General features: G+C 37.6%; 1 protein-coding gene across 3 annotated transcripts in view; it reads right to left on the bottom strand.

Annotated features, from left to right (window-relative positions):
• The window catches only part of nphp3 (nephronophthisis 3), a 136,061-nt gene that overhangs the window by 101,828 nt on the left and 15,521 nt on the right, over window positions 1-18,712 (bottom strand). For 2 of the 3 annotated variants that reach the window (XR_009821211.1, XM_062021676.1), the window contains exons 12-22: window positions 18,150-18,293; window positions 17,971-18,068; window positions 15,442-15,544; window positions 15,284-15,366; window positions 13,343-13,472; window positions 13,100-13,264; window positions 5,798-5,892; window positions 5,594-5,716; window positions 5,310-5,499; window positions 5,005-5,246; window positions 4,850-4,925 (exon numbers count right to left, since the gene is read on the bottom strand). Coding sequence is in view for 1 of the 3 variants with exons in the window: in XM_062021676.1 (XP_061877660.1) it covers window positions 4,850-4,925; window positions 5,005-5,246; window positions 5,310-5,499; window positions 5,594-5,716; window positions 5,798-5,892; window positions 13,100-13,264; window positions 13,343-13,472; window positions 15,284-15,366; window positions 15,442-15,544; window positions 17,971-18,068; window positions 18,150-18,293 (1,449 nt within the window). In the remaining 2 variants the exon portion in view is untranslated. The remainder of the gene's footprint in view (window positions 1-4,849; window positions 4,926-5,004; window positions 5,247-5,309; window positions 5,500-5,593; window positions 5,717-5,797; window positions 5,893-13,099; window positions 13,265-13,342; window positions 13,473-15,283; window positions 15,367-15,441; window positions 15,545-17,970; window positions 18,069-18,149; window positions 18,294-18,712) is intronic. The other variant, XR_009821212.1, reaches the window with a different exon arrangement.

Here is an 18,712-nt window from a genome sequence, read left to right as displayed (position 1 = left end):
CAAGTATTGTACATATCATTTTTTAAGCGATATAACTGTGTAAGCACACATCAACAATGTAACCATATAAACAGTACAAAATGTAGATATTTAAGAATATAAGATAGACGAGAAAATATTGATATGTTAATGCTAGTATATGGTTGTCTGGGTAAGCATGTGTTGAGGTTGTAGGTCTTACCTGTCGACAGCTACTTTAAGCTAGCGCCTTAGCTTTGGTTACTTCCAAACACGTGAAAAAAGCACCAAGACAATTAGTATAAAAATATTAAGTGTTTTTGAAAAGGTGAAAATTGTATATTCAATGGGTAAAGTTTGGAAAATGAGGCCTTGCACGGAGTTTGAAGGCCATGTCACTTCGCTGCGAGGCTAAATCAGCTTTAAGCTAACACCACTCGACCTATGTCGGTGTTGCCAGATGGCAAATGACAAATTATCGCAACAGAACCCGAAAATTTTATTTTGAGGGAAAATGATCATACATTACCGAGTTGATGTTGCTCAGAAAATCTCTAGGGATGTCTGATGTTTTTTTTGCCGATATTCCAATATTGTCCAACTCTTAATTACCGATACCAATATCAACCGATACCGATATCAACCGATACCGATATACACAGTCGTGGAATTAACACATTATTATGCCTAATTTGGACAACCAGGTATGGTGAAGATAAGGTCTTTAAAAAAAAAAAAATTAATAAATAAAATAAGATAAATAAATCATAAACATTTTCTTGAATAAAAAAGAAAGTAAAACAATTTAAAAACAGTTACATAGAAACTAGTAATTAATGAAAAATAGTAAAATTAACTGTTAAAGGTTAGTACTATTAGTGGACCAGCAGCACGCACAATCCAGGGTTTCCCACACATTCATTTATTTGTGGCGGCCCGCCACGAAAGAATTACGTCCTCCACAAATAAAAAAAAAATAAAAATAAAAAAAATTTTTTTATTTTTTTTTGGTCCTCTCCAGCTTCTTAGGCAAATCATATAGTTGATGTAGATGCCCATATCGGCTGTTCAGATTTACTTTACAAAAGAGAAGTGTAGGATACTTCTCTTGTTGCCTTATTTGTATTTGACTTTATCAAATGTATTTATATTAGAAACACAACATGTGTATATAACAAAGGGTGCAAAGTCTGCAGGCAGTAGGAAACACATGGTTAAGTGTAGGGAGTAAAACTGATGGCAGTCTAAAGTTCAAGATTTTTGGAGCTCTTTGTTCAGTGGATCAGATGTTTGATGAAGCTCTGTGTCTATCTACCACCACTACTGTTTTCTGTTTATTTGTTACTGACTGTGGCAGGACACCTCTGCCTCTGTTTCACTTTATGTTGCTGGTAAATAATATGGTTGTAGTAGTAGGCTAAAGTTAAATTATTTAGTATGCACTAATTAAAGGGGCAGAGCTTTGAGACATCTTAGCTCTTATATTTTATAAGATATATTTTTTGTAAGAACCACAATTAATAAATATATTTCAGTATATAACTTATTGTTCAAATCTGTATATAAATATGTACATAGTGTTGTAATTATATTGTAAAATGGATGAATGGACGTGTAAAACAAAACTGTTATTATTAATTAGTAAGTATACATTTTTTGAGCCTTTTTAGAGAAAATCAAATCATTGTAGTAAATTATGCAAATTACTCGATGATGTCATGGTGACCACGCCCATAGCCACGCCCCCACCACCACAGGTATCTTGGCAGTTTATGGGAAACACTGCAAACATGTGTGCTTACGGACTGTATCCCTTGCAGACTGTATTGATATATATTGATATATAATGTAGGAACCAGAATATTAAGAGAAAGAAACAACCCTTTTGTGTGAATGAGTGTGAATGAGTGTAAATGGGGGGGGGGGGGGTGGTTGGTGCACTAATTGTAAGTGTATATTGTGTTTTTTATGTTGATTTAATAAAAAAAACACCAAAAAAACGATACCGATAATAAAAAAAACGATACAGATAATTTCCGATATTACATTTTAAAGCATTTATCGGCAGGCCGATATTATCGGACATCTCTATCTCTAACAGTAAAAAATTACCACAGTTTCTCTGTTGTATATGTTTTTATTGTAGTTTTACCTTTAAAAAAAGTAGAATAAAGTTGCAGGTTCAAAAAGAGCGCCCCCAGTTGGCTGTAAAAGTGGTGCTGCTGGGAATGTAATGGCTTTCAATGTTGCAACGTTTTCTGATATTTTCAGTACAATTAAAAAGCTTGATCAAGTGTTACTGTGTTCCTAACCCGGGGGTCAGAAAACCGCGGCTCTTTAGTACCACCCTAGTGGCTCCCTGGAGCATTTTTAAAAAAGGATTGAAAATGGAAAAAGATGGGGGGGAAATATTTTTTTTTGTTTTAGTATGTTTTTTGTTTAGGAAAAACATGACACAAACCTTCCCAATTGTTAGAAAGCCCACTGTTTAATATGTTTGTGTGTATGCTTCACTGATGAGAGTATTTGGTGAACATAATTTTGTCCTACTAATTTCGGCGGTTCTTGAACTCACCATAGTGTGGACTTTACCGCAACAGTTTGTTTACATGTAACATCATCTACTCCTTCTTTGTCTCATTTTATCCAGCAAAACGTTTTATACTGTACGTGAATGCACAAAGGTGAGCTCTGTTGTTGTTATTGACTTGTTGGAGTGCTAATCAGACATATTTGGTCAGTGCATGACTGCAAACTAATCAATGCTAACATGCTATTTAGGCTAGCTATATGTACATATTGCATCATTATGCTTCATTTGTAGGTATATTTGAGCTCATTTAATATCCTTTACTTTTATCCTTTTTGTATATAATTTATATTTGCATGTTTCATGACAAATTATCTAAATGTAATATTGCTTGCATTTCAGATAGTTGTTTGTGTGCCATGTTGTTCCAGACCACAGCAAACATTACCCAGCTTGCCTAAGATTGTAATAAATGTATTAAAAAGAAGACAGCTTTAACTTGGACACACACATCTATACCTTTACCCATTATAAGCCAGTAATTTCCAGGAGTTATCTCACCTTCTGAGAAGCCTCTGATTTACTAATAGTTTCTAATGTAAAAATGTGTAGAATAAATATTACATTTCAACATTTCTGTCGACGAAGATTTGCTTCAGCCTGCGACACATAGTCATTTTGATAGTAGGCTATTATAGCTAATATAGACACTTACGTCATGTGTTGCCTTCATTACAACACTTATATACGGATTTTAATTTTTTGCGGCTCCAGACAGATTAGTTTTTTGGTCCAATATGGCTCTTTCAACATTTTGGGTTGCAGACTGCCCTATCCCATAGTCAGTAAGCACAACCATAATTCATACATAATGCGCGGTTATAAGGCGCCGCGTCGGTTTTTGCGAAAATGAAAGGATTTTAAGTAGAGATGTCGATAAATGCTTTAAAATGTAATATCGGAAATAATCGGTATCGGTTTCAAAAAGTAAAATTTATGACACTGTACGGAGTGGTACACAGACGTAGGGAGAAGTACAGAGCGCCAATAAACCTTAAAGGCACTGCCTTTACGTGCTGGCCCAATCACATAATATCTACGGCTTTTGACACACACAAATGAATACAGGTCACACTGAGGGTGGCCGTATAAACAACTTTAACACTGTTACAAATATGCGCCACACTGTGAACCCACACCAAACAAGAATGACAAACACATTTCGGGAGAACATCCGCACTGTAACACAACACAAACACAACAGAACAAATACCCAGAACCCCTTGCAGCACTAACTCTTCCGGGACGCTACAATATACACACTGCAAAAACTGAAATCTAAGTAAGATTAAATATCTCAAATAAGGGTGATACTTGCTTATTTTCTGTATGATAAGATAATTATTCTCACTAAGCAGATTTTATGTTAGAGTGTTTTGGTCCTAAATGATCTCAGTAAGATATTACAGCTTGTTGCTGAGATTTGATGACCTATATTGAGTAAAACATGCTTGAAACTAGAACATCAACTGTTGCAAAGCTGTGTCATCAACACTCACAAGTATAAAACTACTTTTTTATAGTAATAATTTCTTACTTCAAGCATGAAAAAAAAAATCATGATGCCGAGCGCATATCATTATGTCAAGATAATGGCCCTAGCATTTACTTATTTGAGAATATTTTTCAACATATTGAGCAAAAAGGTCGACATTTTTTTTTCTACCAAGAAAAGTGCACTTGTTATTAGTGAGAATATACTTATTTTAAGGTATTTTTGGGTTCATTGAGGTTAGCTAATTTTACTTGTTTTGGAAAGTCTTGACAAGCCAAATTTTCTTGTTCTATTGGCAGATAATTATGCTTAGTTCAAGTAAAATACCCCTCATTTTTGTATTTATTTTTCATGTTTTTGAACACTGACTTTTTGCAGTGCACCCCCCGCTACTCCCTACCCCCCACCTCAACCCCGCCCCCCTCAACCTCTCTCAGGGAGAGCATGTCCCAAATTCCAAGCTGCTGTTTTGAGGCATGTTAAAAAAAAACAATGCACTTTGTGACTTCAATAATTAATATGGCAGTGCCATGTTGGCATTTTTTTTTCCATAACTGCAGTTGATTTATTTTGGAAAACCTTGTTACATTGTTTAATGCATCCAGCGGGGCATCACAACAAAATTAGGCATAATAATGTGTTAATTCCACGACTGTATATATCGGTATTGGTTGATATCGGAATCGGTAATTAAGAGTTGGACATCGGCAAAAAAGGCCATTATCGGACATCCCTAATTTTAAGTGCGCCTTACAGTCCGAAAAATACTGTAATTGATTTCATATTATTACACTTGGATCACTCACCATGTGACCTTTCTGGTGAGCAGTTTTCTGCCTTATCTTCATGGACCTCTTCTTTAGCTTCTCAGCTTGTTCATACCTGTTGAAGACGATGAGAGCATAGCTAAAGAGGAGGATCGATGAACGAGTGCTAATCAGTGACGGCGCCGAGGTGCTACTTGTTCTGTTTCTGGTAGAGCACAGCGAGGGACTCCAACTCCCGCGCCACGCTGGCGTGCTCGGGCCCGTAGGCGTTCTCGCTGATCTCCAGCGCCTGCTTGTAGAGCTGCTCCGCATTGCCGTACTTCTTCCACTGGACGTAGACCCCGGCCAGCTGGTGCAAGGAGCGCGCCACACTCGGGTGGTCTGGGTCCAGGGCGGTCTCCCTGATCTCAAGTGACCGTTGCAGAGGAGCCATGGCCTAAAAATGGGACAGGCAGGGATCGGTGGGTTGTCCATGTGAAGAGCGTGAACGCGTAAACACCTGACTGGGGAGGCCCAGGTCTTTCAGGAAGCGCCCCAAGGTCTCGTACAAGTTGGCCAGGTTCCTCATGCTGTCCTCACTGGCGCAGTTCTTTTCATAGTGTTTCAGCGCATCAAAGTACTCTGTGGCCATGGAGCTCTTGTCCTTGCCCACATACTGCCAGTAGGCCAGCAGCTCAGAGAAATGGCCCCTAAAGACAGCAGCACACACACACACCCTCCGTTATTTTAAGTGTATTCCTGTGTCCGGCGTGCACGTGTGTGTGTGTGTGTGTGTGCGTTAACCTTTTGTAAAGGTTCTGGGACACAAACAGATTCAAGAGGCTGAGTTGGAGTTTGCTTTTTTCCTCCTGTTGCTGCAGCAACCAGGGCAACTCGTCTGCAACACGCCACGTCACACCGTCATGACTGCACACGGACAACACACAATTTAGTGACAAAGGCGAGAGCGGGCGACTGAATGGAGGAAAGACGGACGCCCCGCGGAACCTGAGTTGCTGGCTAAAGTAGTGGATCAGTTTGTCCCTGTAGGTACCGGCGCTGCATCCACTGCTCAGGAACTCCAACCTCACTGCTTCCCACACCTGGCAACATACACAACATACACAAAGAGTTAAATACAGATGTATTTGGACAGTGAAATACTGGTTTGGACATACCGTATTTTTCGGACTATAAGTCGCAGTTTTTTTCATAGTTTGGCCGGGGGTGCGACTTATACTCAGGAGCGACTTATGTGTGAAATTATTAACACATTACCGTAAAATATCAAATAATATTATTTAGCTCATTCACGTAAGAGACTAAATGTAGTGTTTCCCACACATTCATTATTATCAAAAAAAAAATTAAAACTATTTTCTTGTTTTTTTTGGTTTTGTCCTGTCCAGCTTCTCAGGCAAATCATATAGTTGATGTAGATGCCCATATAGGCTGTTCAGATTTACTTTACAAAAGAGAAGTGTAGGATACTTCTCTTGTTGCCTTATTTGTATTTGACCACTACTGTTTTCTGTTTATTTGTTACTGACTGTGGCAGGACACCTCTGCCTCTGTTTCACTTTATGTTGCTGGTAAATAATATGGTTGTAGTAGTAGCCTAAAGTTAAATTATTTAGTATGCACTAACTAAAGGGGCAGAGCTTTAAGAGACATTTTAGCTTTTATATTTTATAAGATATATTTTTTGTAAGAACCACAATTAATAAATATATTTCAGTGAATAACGTATTGTTCAAATCTGTATATAAAAATGTACATAAAGTGTTGTAATTATATTGTAAAATGGATGGATGGATGGACATTTAAAACAAAACTGTTATTATTCATTAGTAAGTATAAATTTTTTGAGCCTTTTTAGAGAAAATCATATCATTGTAGTAAATTACGCAAATTACTCGATGATGTAATGGTGACCACGCCCATAGCCACGCCCCCACCGCCACAGGTATCTTGGCAGTTTATGGGAAACACTGAAATGTATAAGATTTCATCGGATGTAGCGATTAGGAGTGACAGATTGTTTGGTAAACATATAGCATGTTCTATATGTTATAGTTAATTGAATGACTCTTACCATAATATGTTACGTTAACATACCAGGCACGTTCTCAGTTGGTTATTTATGCCTCATATAACGTACACTTATTCAGCCTGTTGTTCACTATTCTTTATTTATTTTAAATCGCCTTTTAAATGTCTATTCTTGGTGTTGGGTTTTATCAAATACATTTCCCCCAAAAATGCGACTTATATATATATTTTTTCTTCTTTATTATGCATTTTCGGCCGGTGTGACTTATACTCCGGAGCGACTTATAGTCCGAAAAATACGGTACCTACTGTAGGGATAGGTACCGAATGCGGAACCGAATTCTGTCGGTACTACCGACGACAGCAGGTGGTGTAAAAACTAAGGCCCGTGGGCCAAATGCGGTCGACAAGCAATTTCAATTTGGCCCACTAGCTTAGGGGTCACCAACCTTTTTGAAACCAAGAGCTACTTCTTGGGTACTGATTAATGCGAAGGGCAACCAGTTTGATACACACTTAAATAAATTGCCAGAAATAGCCAATTTGCTCAATTTACCTTTAACTCTATGTTATTATTAATAATTAATTATATTTATCTTTGTGGAAACACTGATCATCTTAATGATTTCTCACAATAAATATATAAAGAAACAGATTAATATCAGTATGCAACACTTTATTTTTACATTTTCTCTAAGTGCACATTTTTCAAATTGAACATTTTCAAATGATCCCTTCTAAAACAGTCTTGTGAATTAAAGATTAAAGATTAAAGATACCAATGATTGTCACACACACACTAGATGTGGTGAAATTTGTCCTCTGCATTTGACCCATCCCCTTGGGGAGCAGTGGGCAGCAGCGGCGCCGCGCCCGGGAATCAATCACAATATCCCATTTTAACTAGCTAGCCACTAACATTTTTTAACAAATCATGAATTACTTTGCACCATGTTTGTACAAATAATAACTCATGTAAAATACAAAAGTCAACTCTCAAATTTTTAAATAAATCATGTCACACTTTGAACTGGACACCAAATCTGTTATCTGTTTCTTTGTCAGTTAGTGAAGACCAAGTCTTTAAAATATTTTCTTGGATTTTCAAATTCTATTTGAGTTTTGTCTCTCTTAGAATTAAAAATGTCGAGCAAAGCGAGACAAGCTTGCTAGTAAATAAATAAAATTTAAAAAATAGAGGCAGTTTACTGGTATGTGCTGCTATTTGAGCTATTTTTAGAACAGGCCAGCGGGCTACTCATCTGGTCCTTACGGGCTACCTGGTGCCCGCGGGCACCGCGTTGGTGACCCCTGCACTAGATGGTACGGGTCCAATAAGCAATATGGCCGGGATATCAATATCAAATACAAATAGCGAGTGATGTAATAGCTGCCATTTTGTCGCCAACTGGTGGCCAACAAAAGTTGCTCAACCATTACTACTTTCTTACTTAAAGTACTTGAAAGGTCACACAGCACATACTTTACTTATATGACCCAATGTTCACTTGCTAAGTGAACACCAATACGGTTTTCGATCAAACAGGTCCACTTCCATGGCAGTGATGGAATTAGTTGAGGAGGTAACCACTGCAATTGATAAGAGGGAGTTTGCTGTGGGCGTTTTTATTGACCTGAGCAAGGCCTTTGACACCATCGATCACACATTACTTTTAAACAAAATGCAGAGGTATGGTGTCAGAGGTCTTGCTCATGATTGGTTGAAAAGTTATCTTGGTGGCAGAGAACAGTATGTGCATATGAACAATGTAGATTCAGATAAAAATATTATAACACATGGAGTACCCCAAGAACTGTACTGGGACCAAAATTGTTTTTTAGTGTATATTAATGATATCTGTAAAATCTTTAAAAAACTCAACTGTATTTTCTTTGCTGATGATACAAGCCTGTACTGTTCTGGGCAAGACCTTGGCAAACTCTTAGACACTGTAGAGCAGGGGTGTCAAACGTACGGCCCGAGGGCCGGATCAGGCCCGCGGACAGGTTTTATCCGGCCCGCGGGATGAGTTTGCTAAGTATAAAAATGAGCCGAAATTTTTGAATGAAAAAAACTGCTTTTCTAAATGTGTACCACTAGATGTCGCAATAGCAATTATTTGTAAATTTGTAGATGATGCTACATATGTACGAAAAAAATAAACCACATGATGTTAGTACATCATTGGAGGAAAATGAGCAAACTACATGAATAACATCCTGTAATTGGATTTTGATACTATTTTTTTTATCTTCATAGATTGCAAATTAACACCAATGAGTTGACTGATGAACATTATCACATAATTTATTCAGAAAGTATAAATAACGACAAATAAAGATAGAATACTATTAACCGCAACATGTAAGTGTAAAAAAAACAACAACATTATGATTTGCACATTTTCAGAATGTGCTTGTTCTATTTTTAAACAAGAAAACAATCTGAAGTTGTCTTTATTTTTAAGTTATCGTGCCGTGATTTTACCATTCCGGCCCACTTGGGAGTAGATTTTTCTCCATGTGGCCCCAGATCTAAAATGAGTTTGACACCCCTGCTGTAGAGAGTGAACTCCACATACTAAAGCAATGGTTTGATGCCAATAAACTATCAATCAACCTAAATAAAACAAAATATATAATTTTTGGAAATTAATAACATACAGTGTCACATAAGAATTGATGATATGGAGATAGAAAGGGTGTATTCAACAACATTTTTGGGAATAGATGATGAATTAAATTGGAAACTGTACATAAATATACTCAAGACAAGGATGGCAAAAATTATTGCTATGTTACATAAAATTAAAAACTCTGTAAATCAAAAGGCTCTTAACATGTTATATAATTGTTTCGTACTCCCATATCTTAATTATTGTGTTGAAATCTGGGGTAACAATTACAAATCAAACATCAACTCTATGTTCTTACTTGAAAAGAAAGCGATTAGAATGGTAAATTATGCGGAATATCATGACCATACCAATGCTCTGTTTATAAATTAAAAACATTAAAACTGCACTATCTTGTTGACCTCAACACTGCTATTGTGACGTACAAAGCTCATAAACATATTCTGCCTGGGTGTCTACAGGAGAGGTTCAAACCTAGGGAGAGTCCCTATGACCTCAGAGGTTCAGCTGTCTTTCAGAAAGCAAACATAAGAAGGAGCTTAAAAAGTAGATGTGTTTCTGTCAGGGGGGTTCAACTGTGGAACAGCTTGGATGATTCCTTAAAATGTTCCACTTCCATTCACACAATTAAAAAACACTTTAAGACCAATGTCTTGGAAAAATATATCACTCTTGAATCAACACAGTACTTAATACTATGATCAATGTTAATTACAAACTAAATGTGGGATGTAAATAATAATGGAAGTATAATTGTTTGTATATAATATATAATTGGTACAAATGTTTAATATGTGTACAAGGATATTTCACATGCCTTTACTGTGTATATAATTGAACAGTGTTTATGTTGTGTACAAGGTGTATTTATAATATGTTGTGCAAAGGAAATTTCATAATTTTTGGAAGCTCATTTTGTATTTGACATGTTTTATAGGGTTAGGCGCAATGAGTGTTCAACTTCAGCCTAAACCCTTTTGGTGTGCAACATTTTCAATTTATGAATGTACAACTGTTTGTTTATGTAAAACTGTTTGTTTATTTTGTTGACCACTGACCGAAGGAATAATAAACTAAACTAATCCAAACAACCTTCCGTAGTTATGGTGCAAAAAAAAATATTTTCAAGTATTTCTTATATATATATATATATATATATATATATATATATATATATATATATATATATATATATATATATATATATATATATATATATATATATATATATATATATATAATCCGTTCATGAATGAGTATATCCGTTCGGCCACCGTGTTCAATGGAGAAGTCTGATCTACAAAGTTTACAGGCAGCATACCACTTCCCCTTCCAGCTGTCCTGGATGAACTGAAATTATTTTTTCCAATCATTTTGGAACTTGCAAGCGTACTTCTTCTTCTTACTCATCCTCGCCATGTCTCTTCTTCGTTCTTCTGCTTCGTCTCTGTTATGTTTTTGGACATTACTACTTGCCGTAGTTAGTTTTGAAGCAACGCAATCCGGATGTTGTGTGTCAGTGTATTAACGTGCCGGCTGGAATAAACAGACGCTGAGAAATAGCTCCGTGCCTGCCTACTTTATGGGTTATAGATAAACCTATTAATAACGGAGACATACAGTTATGTTCATAATAATAGCAGTGTGTTTAAAAAGGTGTGTAAACCTCAAAATTATTCAAATAAATTGTATTTTAATTAACACAAATGCATTGGGGAGACTGCACATTCTATTTCAAAGCCAGAAAATTGGAAAAAAGTAATTCAATTTGACAATATTTTACAGAAAGTCAAGAAATATAAAACAAAAAAATAGCAGTGTTGACATCTTTCTTTATAAAACTCAAATGTACTGTATGAACTAAGAAAGGCTTGCAGATTCAACTTTCCTTAGAATTATTAACTATAATTAAGTTGCATAACCACGGTTTCTGATAACTGCTTCACATCTGTGGCACATGGAGTCGACAGGTATTGCAGCCCAGGACAATTGTACTACGTTCCACAATTCCTCTGCATTTTTTGGTTTTGCCTCTTGAACAGCATTTTTTATGTCAGCCCACAAGTTTTCAATGGGATTAAGGTTCGGGGATTGTGCTGGCCACTCCATTACTTGAGCTCTGTTTGTCTGGAACCATGATTTTACTCGCTTGCTGGTGTGTTTGGGGTCATTGTCTTGTTGAAACACCCATTTCAAGGGCATTTCCTCTTCAGCATACGGCAACATGACTTCTTTCAGTATTCTGATGTACTCAAACTGATCCATGATCCCTGGTACGCGATAAATAGGACCAACACCATAGTACGAGAAACATCCCCATATCATGATGCTTGCACCACCATGCTTCACCGTCTTCACTGTGTACTGGGGCTTGAATTCAGTGTTTGCAGGACGTCTGACAAACTGTCTGTGGCCCTTAGACCCAAAAAGAACAATCTTACTCTCATCAGTCCCCAAATTTAACGCCATTTCTTTTTAGGCTAGTCAGTGTGTTCTTTGGCAAATTGTAACCGCTTCAGCACACGTCTTTTTTTTAACAATGGGACTTTGCGGGGGCTTCTTGCTGCTAGCTTGGCTTCACATAGACGTGGTCTGATTGTTACAGTACTCACAGGCCATCTTAGATTTTCTTTGATCCTCCTGGAGCTGATCATTGGCTGAGCCTTTGCCATTTTGGTTATTCTCCCATCCATTTCAATAGTCGTTTTTCTTTTTCTTCCTCGCCTTTTTGGTTTTGGCTGCCACTTTAAAGTGTTTGATATCATTTTAGCTGAACAGCCTATCATTTTCTGCACTTCCTTATAGGTTTTCCCCTCTTTTATGAAATTCTTAATCAAAGAACGCTCTTCTTCTGAACAGTGTCTTCAACGACCCATTTTACTGTTTTTCCAAGGACAAATGCACAGCCAGCATATGCAGCGTCAGTTGCCTTGATCCTAAAATAAGGGCCACTTGTTTAACATATTTTTTTTTACACATAATCAATGATGTCACTTATGGAACGCAGCACTGCTATTTTTTTGAACACGCCCCTTTCAGTAAATGATTCAGTTTCACAGAATCAGCAGCATGCACATCATTCCTGTTGGGTCTGTTGGTTTTCTATACCTTTACTAAACCTTCTAGAAACTTACTTGCAGAGTAGCAGTTGAAATTCTAACAAAAACAGTGATTTATCTTGCTAGTGATGTGGGACTGCTATTATTTTGAACACAACTGTATATAATAGTCTCCTTTTTAGGTGAGAGAGGACGCTAAAGGCAGTGCCTTTAAGGCACGCCCCCAATGTTGTTGTCCGGGTGGAAATCGGGAGAAATTCGGGAGAATGGTTGCCCCGGGAGATTTTCGGGAGGGGCACTGAAATTCGGGAGTCTCCCGGGAAAATCAGGTGGGTTGGCAAGTATGCTTGCAAGTAAGATTCAGATGTGTAAGAAAAGATAGGGGATGATAACGGTTCTGTTGCTCCGAGTTTTAAATGTTAAATATTTGTTTTTAATCTTATTATTACACAAATTAACACCTCATGAACACACACAAAAGTACAGAAAATTGGTACCCGGTATTGATTCCTAAGTACCGGGAATTGGTACTGTATGTGAAAGTTACCCATCCCTCAACATACCTGCAAGTGCTGGAACCTGATAAGGCCACAGCGCAGGGTGACGATGCAGAGTCTGCTCAGACGGTACAGCAGTGAGGACAGCACAGCGAATTCCATTTCTGGGAAAAGATCTAGAAGCTCTGATTCACTCACTCCATTGTGGCTAGAATACACAAGGCAGAGTATCTACAACAACATAGAAAACCGTTAAGGGTGGCAAAACTGTCCTTTGTAAAACAAGGTACTGTCGTTTGGGTGTCCTACTTCTCTCATGAAGTGTTGCTCTCTTTCTGAGCTGTCCAGAATCATTTGGAGCGCGAGGCGGTAGAGTGCCAAGGTGTCCTGACACTGGAGGCACTGCTCAAGGCTCTTCTCCAGCGACCAGCACCAGCTACTGTAAGAAAAAGTAATGACATGTGGAAAACTGCACATTTTAGATTGAGCTTTCAATTTTGGCCAGCCTTTGGCCCACCTGTGCAATAATCTAATCCAGTGTTTTCCAACCTTTTTTGAGCCAAGGCACATTTTTTTCATAAAAAAAATACATAGGCACACCACCATCAGAAAAGGTTAAAAAATGAATCAGCAAGGTAGAAGTGCTCACAAACACAGATTTAGAAACACTATTTTAGAAAACTAGCCCTGTTATCCATCCATTCATTTTCTACCGCTTGTTCCTTTTGGGGTCGCGGTTATGTACACAGAAAATGTTTTACACCTTTGAGTGGGGAGCAAAATACAAAAGTGTTGCTTTTATTTTTTTTGATGGGTGTATCTGCATCTGTGCAAGTGCAACTTTTGTAAACGTCACTCCCACACCTTAAAACTGGGGTGTCCAAACCTTTTCCACTGAGGGTTGCACACTGAAAAATCAAAGGATGCAGGGGCTATTTTGATACATTACATTTTCAAAGCCAATACAATATATTAGAGTTGTCCGATAATGGCTTTTTTGCCGATATCTGATATTCCGATATTGTCCAACTCTTAATTACCGATTCGATATCAACCGATACCGATATATACAGTCGTGGAATTAACACATTATTATGCTTAATTTTGTTGTGATGCCCTGCTGGATGCATTAAACAATGTAACTTTACCATGAATTGATTAACGTGGACCCCGACTTAAACAAGTTGAAAAACTTATTTGGGTGTTACCATTTAGTGGTCAATTGTACAGAATATGTACTGCACTGTGCAATCTACTAATACAAGTTTCAATCAATTAATCAAAAACAAGGTTTTCCAAAATAAGAGAACAACTTCAACTCCAGTTATGGAAAAAAGTGCCAACATGGCACTGCCATATTTATTATTGAAGTCACAAAGGGCATTATTTTTTTTAACATGCCTCAAAACAGCAGCTTGGAATTGGTTGAGGTGGGCGGGGTTGGGGGGCGGGGTTTGATGGTAGTGGGGGTGTATATTGTAGCGTCCCGGAAGAGTTAGGGCTGCAAGGGGTTCTGGGTATTTGTTCTGTTGTGTTTATGTTGTGTTACGGTGCGGATGTTCTCCCGAAATGTGTTTGTTATTCTTGTTTGGTGTGGGTTCACAGTGTGGCGCATATTTGTAACAGTGTTAAAGTTGTTTATACGGCCAGCCTAAGTGTGACCTGTATGGCTGTTGACTAAGTATGAATGCATTCACTTATGTGTGTGTAAAAGCCGCATATATTATGTGACTGGGCCGGCACGGTGTTTGTATGGAGGAAAATAATGTTCTCTGGGTGGAAATCAGGAGAATGGTTGCCCTGGGAGATTTTCGGGAGGAGCACTGAAATTCGGGAGTCTCCCGGAAAAATCGGGAGGTTGAAACCGATACTGATCATTTCCGATATTACATTTTAAAGCATTTATCGGCCGTTAGTATCAGCTTGCCAATATTATCGGACATCTCTACAATATATAGATGCTTTTAAAGAAAAAAGTGTTGCAAAAGTCACATTTGAGCAGACAGCCTATCGAGGGTTCTTTCCGATTAGGGACAGACAGACAACTTAGAACACACATACGCAGATCTGAATACACACACTCGGACTGATATACAGACACACAAATTAGTACACATGCACGCAAATTGGATTACACGCGCACAGATTGAGATTAATGTTTGCAAATAATTTTGCTACAATAACAGTTCCATAAGAAAGGCTCTGTATAAAATGTAATCCATTATTAGCATTATTATATGATATTCATACCTGGTGATTATCCTTGCTAACAGTGTGACGTATAGAGCGTTGCAGGTCGATGCAGAACGGCAATGCTTCTCCAGCTTCTTCTCCTACAAAAGGAAAAAATTCAAAATAAATATGTACCTACGCTTTGAAAATGGATTCCTGTCGAGCTGAACCCCCACCTGATCCTTGGACAGTTGGAGATCCATGCTTTGGCACTCTGCAGTCACCACATTCCTGACCTCCGTGACACTCAGGGGATCCAGGTGGAGAGTGGGCCACAGTCTGGAGACGGGGTAGGGGTGCAACGATTATATATTGACTGTATGATTGTAGTTGGAGCAATAATCACCATTATGATGCATTGGTTGATTTCACACAAAAAAAGTATAAAATCCCACAGACATTTCTTAAGTGATTTTGATGTGTTACTTATCAGTGTTGGTATTAAGAGTAATCAATTGCTCTGTTTATTGCTATTCTGAATGTTGCTGGGTCGGGTTTGGTTTTGGAATTGGATTGCATTGTTATGGTATTGTTGTGTTGAAATGATTAATAAATTCATAAAAAAAAAAAGAAAAGAGTAATCAAATAACGTTACAACAAAAAGTTTGCTGCTTTGTCCTGCTGCCATTTTTAAGATAATGTAGCATACTAGCGTGTCTCTTGGTACGTGCGTATAATCCCGCGCACCGCTGGTGTAACTGTGTTTTGGTTCCGTGCAAATTGTGCCGAAAATAAAATACCAGCATAATGTCAGTTTGTAGCGTGTGAGGATGACTAAATTACACAGTGTAGTGAAGCCTTTGCCATTAAATAACAGTGACATTTTTAATTATGGGTAATAGGGTTGTACGGTATACCGATATTAGTATAGTACCGCGATACTAATGAATCATATTCAGCACTATACCGCCTCTAAAAAGTACCGGTCCCCCACCCCCCTGTCGTCGTCACGTCATGACATTGCTAATTTACGAACAGAGGAGCATGTTTGGCAGCGCACAATCACGTAGTACTTACAAGCAGACACAGTGTGTAGAGAGAAAAGGGAGAACAGATGCGTTTTGGCTTAAAAACTAACGATAAAGGGGAAGCTATAACACTGAAACGCCCTCAGGAAGAGGTGCTTTAAGACATAGATAGCTAGCTAGCGGCTAAAGTACAGCCGCAGTCTGCAGTGTTGTAGCTACTTGTAAATCACTAATCCTCGCCTCCATGGCGACAAATAAAGTACGATTCTTACAAGTATCATCCCTGCAGGACGAGGAATAGCTAAACATGTTTCACTACACACCGTAGCTCACCGGCGTCACAATGTAAACAAACACCATGGCTGAATCTACACCTGACATCCACTGTAATGATACCAAGTACAAGAGCATATCTAGTCGATACTACTATGATTACATGGATATATTTTAGCATCACAAAATCTTCTTTCGTTTTTAAAAAATGTATATTATGTTTATAAACTCAGGAAATACATCCCTGGACACATGAGGACTTTGTATATGACCAATGCATGACCCTGTAACTACTTGGTATCGGATCGATACCCAAATTTGTGGTATCATCCAAACCTAATGTAAAGTATCAAACAACAGAAGAATAAGTGATTATTACATTTTAACAGAAGTGTAGATAGAACATGTTGAAAGAGAAAGTAAGCAGATATTAACAGTAAATGAACAAGTAGATTAATAATTATTTTTTACAGCTTGTCCTTAATAATGTTGACAAAATAATAGAATGGAAAATGACACAATATGTTACTGCATACAGTATGTCAGCAGACTAATTAGGAGCCTTTGTTTGTTTACTTACTACTAAAAAGACAAGTTGTCTAGTATGTTCACTATTTTATTTAAAGACAAACTTCCAATAAGAAACACATGTTTAATGTACTGTAAGATCTTTTGTTAAAAAAAAAGCCAATAATACAATTTTTGTGGTCCCCTTTATTTAGAAAAGTATTGAAATACATTTTGGTACCAGTACCGGTACCAAAATAATGGGTAATACTAAATCCTAGGGATGTCCGATAATGGCTTTTTGCTGATATCAGATATTCCGATATTGTCCAAATCTTAATTACCAATACCGATATCAACCGATACCGATATATACAGTCATGGAATTAACACATTATTATGCCTAATTTGGACAACCAGGTATGGTGAAGATAGGTCCTTTTTTTTTTTAAATTAATGAAATAATATAAGATAAATAAATTAAAAACATTTTCTTGAATAAAAAAGAAAGTAAAACAATATAAAAACAGTTACATAGAAACTAGTAATTAATGAAAATGAGTAAAATTAACTGTTAAAGGTTAGTACTATTAGTGGACCAGCAGCACGCACAATCATGTGTGCTTACGGACTGTATCCCTTGCAGACTGTATTGATATATATTGATATATAATGTAGGAACCAGAATATTAATAACAGAAAGAAACAACCCTTTTGTGTGAATGAGTGTGAATGGGGGAGGGAGGTTTTTTGGGTTGGTGCACTAATTGTAAGTGTATCTTGTGTTTTTTATGTTGATTTAATAAAAAAACAAAAAAAAAAAACGATACCGATAATAAAAAAAATGGTACCGATAATTTCCGATATTACATTTTAAAGCATTTATTTGCCGATATCGGCAGACCGATATTATTATTAGCTCTGTTTTTCACGTGATGTTTACAACTTGTGACTGACCTCCAGGCTTGAGGACATGTCTCCACGTTGACAGACACAACCACTCTGACATTGACGGGCAGCGGGTCAAGCAGCCACTTCATGTGTCTTTCTGCTTGCTACTCGAAAAAAAAAAGACAAACGTTAGTAAAAGTGAGCCATAAGATGATTTATGTTGGCATGACTTGACGGGCCTTTACCTGTATTTGGTCAATAGAGTCAATAATGATGATGATGTTGCCGTGGTGACGCGCCGACAGCCTCTCCAGCCAGCGTGGGAACTCCTCCAAGATCTTGCCGGGCTCCATGGACAAGCCCAAAATGGACCAGAAGTGTTGGAGTAGCTGGTAGTGAGACGACATACAAACCCCGTTTCCATATGAGTTGGGAAATTGTGTTAGATGTAAATATAAACGGAATACAATGATTTGCAAATCATTTTCAGCCCATATTCAGTTGAATATGTTACAAAGACAACATATTTGATGTTCAAACTGATAAACCTTTTTTTTTTGTGCAAATAATCATTAACTTTAGAATTTGATGCCAGCAACACGTGACAAAGAAGTTGGGAAAGGTGGCAATAAATACTGATAAAGTTGAGGAATGCTCATCAAACACTTATTTGGAACATCCCACAGGTGTGCAGGCTAATTGGGAACAGGTGGGTGCCATGATTGGGTATAAAAGTAGATTCCATGAAATGCTCAGTCATTCACAAACAAGGATGGGGCGAGGGTCACCACTTTGTCAACAAATGCGT

The sequence above is a fragment of the Entelurus aequoreus genome, linkage group LG15, assembly GCF_033978785.1.
Source record: "Entelurus aequoreus isolate RoL-2023_Sb linkage group LG15, RoL_Eaeq_v1.1, whole genome shotgun sequence".
NCBI lineage: Eukaryota > Metazoa > Chordata > Actinopteri > Syngnathiformes > Syngnathidae > Entelurus > Entelurus aequoreus.
This window is presented reverse-complemented; position numbering and strand designations above follow the sequence as displayed.